Source organism: Aplysia californica, unplaced genomic scaffold (genome assembly GCF_000002075.1).
Source record: "Aplysia californica isolate F4 #8 unplaced genomic scaffold, AplCal3.0 scaffold00016, whole genome shotgun sequence".
NCBI classification, from domain to species: Eukaryota; Metazoa; Mollusca; class Gastropoda; order Aplysiida; family Aplysiidae; genus Aplysia; species Aplysia californica.
The window spans coordinates 1,585,412-1,595,379 of record NW_004797286.1 but is presented as its reverse complement, the minus strand read 5'-3'; the positions used below and the strand labels follow the sequence as shown (position 1 = coordinate 1,595,379).

Genomic DNA, 9,968 nt, shown 5'->3' with positions numbered 1-9,968 from the left:
TCTATCTATCTATCTATCTATCTATCTATCTATCTATCTATCTATCTATCTATCTTTTATTATTATTGTTATTATTATTACGCCGAAACCAACTTCTGTGGTGTAGCGGTAAAGAGCTTCGATGTCGCACGCATGAGACCCGAGTTCGATTCCCGAGTAGGGAGACATGTTTTATGGTGTGTCCTGATCTTTCTGCAGGGATGATGTGACCCTCTCAGCAAGTCTGGGTTGGCCCTGACAGGTAAGGACGGAAGCCCTCCTCCTAAATGACCTAAATTGCGTCGACAGGGGTGTAAGTGTTAAAACATCTACGTTAGAAAGTAACAAAACAAACGCTGAATACTTCCTTCTGGTGAATTGAATTGAGAATCATCACATAAGTCCTCGGGATCAGTCATTTTCCACACTTTGTACCACTAAGGCAATTTGTAGGAAATCAACCTTAACGCCTCAGATCGACTAGAAGACTATACGCTAAATGCAATTTAAATAATACTTTTAGACTCATCTTGAAATACATTGAATACTTTTCAACTCATTTTTAAATCAAACAACATTAACAGCAAACTTCAGTACGCAACCTATGGTAAAGAAAAAATGAGTTAAAGAAACAGAGAGGGGTGAGATAGAGAGGGAGAGCGACGGGGAGGGGGAGCGAGGGAGAGTGAGTGAGAGAAAGAGAGAGAGAGAGAGAGAGAGAGAGAGAGAGAGAGAGAGAACGGGGGAGGTGCATTGAATTAAATCATCCTCAAAGTCAATGTTCCAGTTTGAGTTTGGACCAAAATTAAGAAGAAACAGAAAAGCCCAGCCAAGTTATTCCACCTTTTGAAATAACACAAAAGCAAGACCTACGGTCATACTTGATCGAACACATTATAGACTACCATCTGGAAGTTGATGAATGCCACATGGCCAGCAATTCGATCCAATGAAGATTCATAAAACAAGTAAATCGTCAAAACATTTAGTCTGACTCGTCATACAAAAAGTCCACCATTCTTTGTAACGTCAATATTTCTTGAAATAAGTTACTGTCTCAGACCTCAGACCATATAATAACCCCCCGGGGCGGTCTACTGACTGAAATGTCTTTAGGCCATTCCCAAAGGGGGGGGGGGGGCATCAACATCTCGAGTTCTTATGCACAGTAGAATTATAATTGAAAATGAGCTGATTCATCATTGTCATGCTCATAGCTGTGCCCGAACTGCAACAAGGAACTGCTGCTTTTTCTTTCCTAATCCTTACTATCGTCATTTTTCCTCAACTTCTTTTGTATGTTTGTCACACTCTTGTGACCCGTTATTTCCTGGGTGCCTTGATAGTCGAAGCAGACTTTGTGCTGTTGAAGCTAGAGAGGTGAGCAGAGCAAGTCTGATTCCCCGCTTGGACTTCTCTGTTGACATCCACCCTTAGGCGCTCATATGACTTTATGTAGTTGCAAGCGCCGTAAAACCTCTACTAAAACTAAAACTAAGACCTTATAACGTCCACCATTCAAATTCCCTACGGGTAAGAAAGATATGTCTCGTATCACCGAAGACTTATGAGGCTTGAATTGCTATGTTTTCCTAAGGTCTACTTATTATGTTGCTTGATAAATAAGTGCAACAATTCTCACCTTCCTCAAACCATGTCTCTGTTGACCCAAGGTTCCATACACAGGGGAAAAAACGAAGACAAAGAAAGAGTGGGGCGTCCTTTTGTTCTAAGACAGCTGAGCTAATTGCTTAATATCCTCTTTTTTATTCTTTGCTCGGCTCTTTCTGGCAGAAATTTCCTGACCTGGATGGATGCAGAATAGTTTACTTTTAGGGGAGGCCAAAGCCGCCAAAGGTAGAGAAAAACGTTGTGTTTTAAGGTTGGGAGGGGGAACCGGGGAGGAAGTGAGACGACAGATACAGAATTATATAAAAATGTGCTACATCAGTATATAATCGGTCTACTTATATTTATGTTTAACTAACCGTATCTTTCCATAAGAATCCACAGTTTTCGTGCGTGTGCTGTAACCAAGGACAACCCCTTTTAATGTTACAATGAACTTGACTCCAAAGGGAAGCAATTTTCTCGTTTGCTAAATAAATAATCTCTGTTATTGCCCCTTTATATCTGAAGAACAGGGGATCTCAATTAGGCCTACAATAATTTTACAGACTTAATGCATTTCCGTCATGCTCGGGAATCCGTTTTTGTTAAAATTATTAATTTTTTTTAAGGAAGAAATGGAATGCAAAGTCAGCATGAAAAAGAAAGGAGTCAATTAACCGTAAAATGGACACATATCTTTTTTAATCTCGTGGATTGTCATAAGAGAAAGATGGGGTATATCTATAAATTCAACAATTCTATTATAATTAATTGTACAAGGCTAAAATTGATGTCAAGTTCACTTTGAAAAGCATTAATTTAAACTTAAATGTCATCTCAGCTCTTTCAAATACTCTTTCCAGTATACTAATATGTTATGTGTGGATGCACTAAAAAGCACACTTTCATTCCAAAATTATTTAATTAGACAAAATTCTAACGAATGTTGACTGTTGAACTTTTTGGAGAAAATACAACCTGAAATAAAATTTCCCAGGGAGCGTAGGCCTAGTAATGGTGTTATGCCGCAACCATGTAATTGGTTTCTTGACAATTGTTTAATGCCAAAAGGAACCACTATGATTTGAATTATGAGAGAAGGCACAACAGTTAGCCTACAGTGCTTAGATATAAATAATTATTATATAGCATGCCAATTCCTGTTTTGTTTTTTAATTGTGGACCTGTTGAGCTGACCTATTTCTTCCAGTTACACAGCTAGAATGAAATACCATCAATATATGAAACTTCACAAGTTTGTTGACCAAGCCTGCAACCAAGTAAAAACTCTCTAACCGTTATTTATGACATTTATACTTTCACTAAACTGCTGTGGATGTGGCTAACAATTTTGGCTTGAGACTACAATTATAGTGCTGTCAAAAATTCGTGGCTCAACTTATCCTCAAATTGGCCTATCTCTTTAACAGGTGAACCACTGTCCCCCATACTTTACAGGCCTACATCAGTTTGTATCAATTTGTCTTAAATTACTCATATTTTTCCACTATAATTCAGGCCAGATTAAAAAACTTTTCGTCATAAATTCATATAAAATACAATAAATCACTGTCTTGTGGAAAATGGGGTTGTTCACAGCACTTCCCGACTCTCACAAACATTTTGCTTTTAAAATGAATATGGCCTACATGTCACAACTCAACCATGACACTTTTTAGTGGCAAAATCTGTGAAAAGAAATATATTTTATATTGAACACTTTTTTGCACTAAAGGTTCTCAAAACATGGTTCTAGTTGGTCGCTCTTATAAGCACTAGGGGGCTATCCCGAAAAAAGCCATTTTGAGAAAATTGAAGGTAAAGTTCTTGGACCCTTGTTCAGTTTCTTTAAAAGACAATGAGAGTTTTATCTATAACCAAACAAATATACACACCAATGAAACCAAGCTTCTCCTATAGGTAGGGCAATGCCCACTTTTGGTGTAGGTCACGATTTCTGGAAACACCCAAAATCTGGGTTAGCCCGAACCTTAAAAGCGACCATTTATAATGACAACGTTGCCATAAGAAAAACATGATGGATATTGCCTCAGCTGTAAACATTTTTAAATTCTGTGCAAACCACTTACTTCAATTTTTTACTAGTATTTATTAGGAAGTTTCTAGAATACAGCTAACAGGTGTTTACAAAAATATTAATCTGTTCAGACAAATTGATACAAGTCATTGTGCAATAGCAGGAAAGTCTATGGTCGATAGTTTAGGGAATATTTGACAATAAGTTGCTTCACAAAATTTTGACCGCACTATATAGATGCCAGTGTCAATGTAATCTTTCAAAATAGTCATTCTTGATCCACACAGTTCTAGTCATCATCATAATATGTAATAAACACATTTAAAAAAACAAATAACTGAGCTCAACATAACTCTGAATTAGTAAGACTTTTAATAGAATTCACTCCCATTAAGTAAACTATACGGCAAAGAAAAGACACTTTCAAAATAAAATACCATTCCATGAACGAAAGAAATACGAGTTGTTTCTATTGATTATAGCTTAAATGTGTTCCTGTATATATATAATATATACATAATCTCTTCTCCAACCACAAATATAAAAGAGTAGACATACAATAAAAACAAGCAATCGTCCATTCAAATGTTGCACAAGACAACAAAATTAGATACTCTCTCTCTTTCTCTCTCTCTCTCTCTCTCTCTCTCTCTCTCTCTCTCTCTCTCTCTCTCTACCTCTCTCTCAGTATATTTTGTCTGCTTCGCAATATGTTTAGCCTGAGGAAACATTAAGAAGATAAGTGTTGTGCATTACAGAGCTTTCTGTTTCCAAAAGAATGATAGAATGCTTTTTTAACCCCTTTAAAGACCATATCATCTAGTAAACTTGTCCCAGTTAAGTCTGCCAAAACTTGAATGAAATAAATAATACAAAAGTCGGTTTCCAAAGAGATGAAACAATTGCATTCTTCAAAATTGTTGTCATAACATGAGCATGTAATAATTTTTACTGATTTATAAACGCTAGAACTGGCTTACTACAGTATCATTTGTCATTCCTGAAGTAAACTGGGATGAGGAAGAGCACAGTGAAGATGGAAACTGTCAGCAGAATAAGATAAACAAGAAAAGAGAATTTGTCCACAACTTGAGCCACAAAGAACCAGCGTCTCTTATGGGCATAAATTTTGCTCTCTATTTTTATTTCATCATGAGAAGCTGATGAACTGTCTTCATCAAGAGGTGATCCCCCTAGCAACATGTCAGTTTCTTCCTCCAACTGACCACTCAAGCTGGCTATGTGTGCCCGTCTTTCCTCCCCGTGTCGTCTCTGCCGGACACCATCCATATCTCTACCGCTGACATCTTCACCAGTTCTGTTCTCATGGGACTCACAAGCACAATCTTCTACCAAGCCATGTTGTAGCTGCAGAGGAATAGCTTCCCCTTTTCCATTTAACCTCCTGCTTCGACTGCTATTTTTGCTGCCACTCATGATCTCCTCTGTTACATCTTCCTCATTTCTGTTCTTGGCTCTGACCCAAACCTCTTCTTGAACATCTCCCACAAAACTATAATCATGTTCATGACTAGATCTTGGACACGTTACTCTTCCTCTGGTTGGCGTTCCATAGCGATCATCATCTGATGAGTCATATTCACAAGACCGTGAAGGACTGTCCCCAATACATCTCAGAGGTGTGTATCGGAGACAATCTCTGTCAGCTCTACTCATTCTGTTAGAGGCAGCAACATACAGATGATCTGACCTCTGCCTGACTGTTTTTGAGTATGACATGAACTCTTTTGACTCAAAGTCCTCTCGCCACTGGAAGCTGGTGCAAACCACACGGCCGAGGACCTGCCAAAGATCGTTAAAAAATAATTAATCTATCATCAATCATTCTACTAAAAATTTTGGCTGTCACTATATAATCAGAACAAAGCTGAAAAAATACCAGAGTCTAAATAATAGAAGGTGATCACTATGTACATATATATATATATACAGAAGTGGTTGGATGGGATATGATTTCTTACATGGTGTGTTTAATATTACTTATTTGTTTTTACCTATTGTTTCATTTTTTGCAAGACCAGTATTCCATTTATTTCATTTTTTTTATAATAACAATTTTTAAAAAATACTTTATTCATCTCACAGATTGAAATGTGCTTTGATAGTGTAAAGCAAACATTTCTTAACTCTTTCACTATAACGAGCTGTGTCTCATTGCTCGTGTTACTCCCAAAGCTGGACCGCGAGCCCTGTTTCACTCTCTCCACTTTCTGCTTCAAAACAAGTCCTACTTTTGTAATAATCAAAACTGAAATCTCAGGCTGAAAAATTATTGTTTTTAGCAACATGTTGAGAAAGGTCATTATTTCCCTTTTATTTTCATATATATTACATGAGAGTAATATTGAAAATTGAACTAAAAATCTTTAATTTGCCTGAGGGTGAGCAGAATCAGAAAGTAGATCACAGACAGGGCCCAGTCTAAGAGAGGAAAACCTTTTGGCAGTGAAAGAGTTAATTAGGGCAGACCACATTCCCCCTCCCTCTCTCTCTCTCTCTCTCTCTCTCTCTCTCTCTCTCTCTCTCTCTCTCTCTCTCTCTCTCTCTCTCTCTCTCTCTCTCTCTCTCTCTCTCTCTCTCTCTCTCTCTCTCTCTCTCTCTCTCTCTCTCTGGGCTGAATGTTCATTTTTGTTTACTCGGAGAGAACCAGTCATTCTAGGATAGAAAAAGCAAAATGACTTTAAAACTAGTGTTACAAATTCATTTGATAGCTTCTTCTGATTGCGTGTTCGGGGGTTCAAACTGTGGGCCCGATGATGTGTCCTTGAGAAAGGCACTTTAGACGAATTTTCCTCAATTCACTCAAGTTGGAATGGGTACCCAGCTATAGACAGTGAAAGATCTTGTCAGTACGTTAGTGTTTTAGCGCCTATATGGCAGTTTGCACTGTATGCTTTCCAGGAAGTTGAGGTTGTTTCAGAATGCTCTCAGGTCTGCTGGGATAATAGTATAGATAGTGAAGCGCATAGAGCTTGTTGTTGAGCGGGGATTTGCGCTATACAACTATCTATCTATTATTAGGCTTATTCTGAAATTATCTATTTATTAATATTCCCACCACCCCTCAAATTCTAGCCCAAGTCAAATTCTCATCGTTTTAGCTCACCTGATTGCACAAAATGAATAGCCAGTTAGGCACTTCAGGACATGTAACGTCATCACCTCTCTTCTTGATGTTCATAACCACCGCAGCCATTATTAGCGACACACAGTTGAAGGTCATGACGATTAGCATGAACACACCTGTGGGACAGAGTTTGCTCACTTTGATAATAAAGTCTTTGTAATTCCTCCAACTTGATTTATATTTTCCTGAAGGTAAGTGATGATAAGAAAGAGAAATGTCGATAAATATATATATATATATAATATATATATATATATATAGAGAGAGAGAGAGAGAGAGAGAGAGAAAGAGAGAGAGAGGGAGAAAGAGAGAGAGATATAGAGAGAGAAAGAGAGAGAGATAGAGAGAGAAAGAGAGAGAGAAGAGAGACAGACAGACAGACAGGCAGACAGACACACAGACAGACAGACAGACAGACAGACAGACAGACAGACAGACAGACAGACAGACAGACAGACAGACAGACAGACAGACAGACAGACAGACAGACAGACAGAGACGGAAGGAAGGACAGATTGTTGGCTGGAAGAGATATTATTAGGACAAAATAAAAAAGCACAACAGGAATACTACACTATCAGTACTTAACAATGCTTATTTTGGCACACACAGTAACTAGATTGCTCTAAAGATGGGATATACCATGCATAGTCTTCTGACCATGTGAGAGAAGATTTTGATGCAGCTCATAGATCATATTCATGATAAACCCACTTTATGAAATTTTAAATAAATTAACCATTTGCGAAGCAGCGTGGTGAAACCAGGCGCTCGTCAAAATAATGGAAGCCTGCCCAAATCTTGAAAAACTGACTATTCAGAAACAAACAGTTTCATGATTCAAAATCTCATTCAATCAGAAGTCAAACAACGTTCATGGTGGCTGTCGTCTTTAAAACAACGTTTAGACTAGGCCTACATGATAAAAAAGTTTGAACCTCATTCACCATCCCAAAAAAGAACACCTACTAGTGCTAAAACCTGAATAACAAAAATAATCTGGGTGTCAGACTTGGTATATATAGTCAAAACAGCATAGTGACGTACCCATTTGTATTCAAGGTCAAAGGAGTTAAATAGTAGCCTACTTTATATCTGCAACCAAACTCACCTAGAATTGGTGTGGTGTTTGTGTCAGGAACATTATCTGCTATGCGCAACTGCAGGACATAGAGAGTGAGGAAGACTGTCAAACCGATGGCCATTTTCTCACCACGGTCACATGGCAACAGGAAGGAGGCCAAGGTCAACACGCAAAGCATGATGGTCGGAGCAATAACAATGTAGTCATAGTACAGTGACTTCCGCTTCAGTGCCAAGTTCAAGGACACAATGGAATGACTACCTTCACCAGGACAACAAGTGCTGTTGAGGACTTCAAGTGAGATGCTTACATTTTCCAAGTCATATCTGAGGAGGAGATAATAGCAGGATTATATACTTAGAGAATGATGGTGAACTTGAGCATGTAAGGGATGCATAGATTTAAATATTTGAATAACGTACATACATGAGGGTATGTTTGTGAGTAGTTGAATGAGCAGTTGTGTTTGTTTGTTATCTGTGTATCTGAAACAACATTATTTGTCAATTTCCTCACAAAAACTGCATAAAAATTTGCACATAGGTCATCATACAAACTATTTTTTAAAGCAACATGTGGGTGGCAGGGTTCTGTCCATTCAAAATCTTGAATAGATAGGCCCTTTCGACTCCCTTTCTAATCTATCACATTTAATCTATTCTATTACTCATGTGATGTCAGCAAGGGAGAAAACTGTTAGTGTATGAAGTTTCTGAACAATGTAAATCTCAACAACAGCAAAGAAGAAGAAAAAGAATTCAGGAAAAAAGGCAGAAATATTAAACCCAAGCAAATATCACATCCACTGCTGGAGTATACCATGATTCAATTTTCTCCCAATCTGCCCCGCAAACCAATATGAGATTATAACCAAAACTTATGTTTGTTTTTCTTAAGTGTTTTACGGCAGTCGCAACTGCATAAGGTCAAATGAGCGCGCGGGACACATTAAACTTTTTCAGTTGGCGGCCGAAGCCTACTCTTATCGATTTTAGACCACCAAGGGATCTTTAACGTGTGCAACTTGCACACTGGCCCTCCAAGATTTTTCGCCCTTGTCCGAGAAGGCTAGGTGTAGATCTTTCCTACCAGAAGATCAGGGGTGTGGCAAAAAGACAGCAGTAAGGAGGAGCCAAGGAGTAGCAGTAGAAAGTCTGCAGAAAGAGCCAGGAGCCCAGAGGAGGGGGCAAAGGAGGTGAGGGGGTGGGGGCAGAAAGTGGAAATGAAAGCAGACAACAGAACATTGCAAGAGAGCAGGAAAGAAGGTGAAAGGAGACAAATTTTAGAGAAGAAAATTTTTCGGTCGCTACCCGGATTCGAACCCGGGACCTTTTGAATGAGAGGCCAACACCTTAACCTCTAGGCCACGAGAGCCCCCCCAAAACTTATCATCACATAGAAGAAAAGATTGAAAGTAGAAGAAATTGCGAAGAAAGTTTCATAAGAACACACTAATAGGCAGTTGTGAACACTACTGCTACCATACTAAAACAGAGAGCATACTTTAAACTTATACAAGTCATATACAAACCAGAAAAGTAGCCGTAGCATCCTTGCATTTACACCTGTCAATAAAGTAGTTAACCTCTCGCAAAAATTGGTTTAATTGTGGCTTTACACCTTCTGACCATGTGAGGGACACTTACTCGCTGTTCATAATGTAATGCTGCAGATCAGGTACATTGGTCTCTACTCTGATATCCATTTGTCTATTGTCGTAGATCCAAGAGCCAAAGTTTATGGAGCATTCCTGTCTGTCATATGGGAAGTATGTGACATCCACTGCACATGCACTAGAGACCATGAGTGGAACCATCCATCGGACCCGCCCGTCATATCGTATGGCCACTTTGCTGCCATTGACGTTGACAAATCCATTCATTCCGTCACCAGCCCTGGGTTAAGTCAAGAAAACAAAAACATTAAATGTAAAAACAGTCAATTTTACTGAGACCCGAAAGTATAAAAAAATCATTCATAGTGATGGGTCTATGTTACCCAAAAAGCTTTTCTGGAATGTATCAAGTACCTAATGGCTAGCCATTACAACCAGTTGACTTGAACATTTTTCATGGACCTAAAATTGTTGGCCAAGTGGCTCACAATCT

The 9,968-nt window shown here is 38.6% G+C and overlaps 1 protein-coding gene and 1 pseudogene across 1 annotated transcript in view; both read right to left on the bottom strand.

Annotated features, from left to right (window-relative positions):
* The window catches only part of LOC101855074, an 11,424-nt pseudogene extending 11,256 nt beyond the window's left edge, over positions 1-168 (bottom strand).
* Positions 169-4,455: 4,287 nt separating this feature from the next.
* The window catches only part of LOC101846050 (neuronal acetylcholine receptor subunit alpha-9-like), a 19,731-nt gene continuing 14,218 nt past the window's right edge, over positions 4,456-9,968 (bottom strand). Inside the window, 4 exon segments of the mRNA NM_001280807.1 lie at positions 4,456-5,431; positions 6,756-6,892; positions 7,888-8,186; positions 9,507-9,755. Of these exon segments, the coding sequence (NP_001267736.1) occupies positions 4,616-5,431; positions 6,756-6,892; positions 7,888-8,186; positions 9,507-9,755 (1,501 nt within the window). The 3' untranslated portion in view covers positions 4,456-4,615.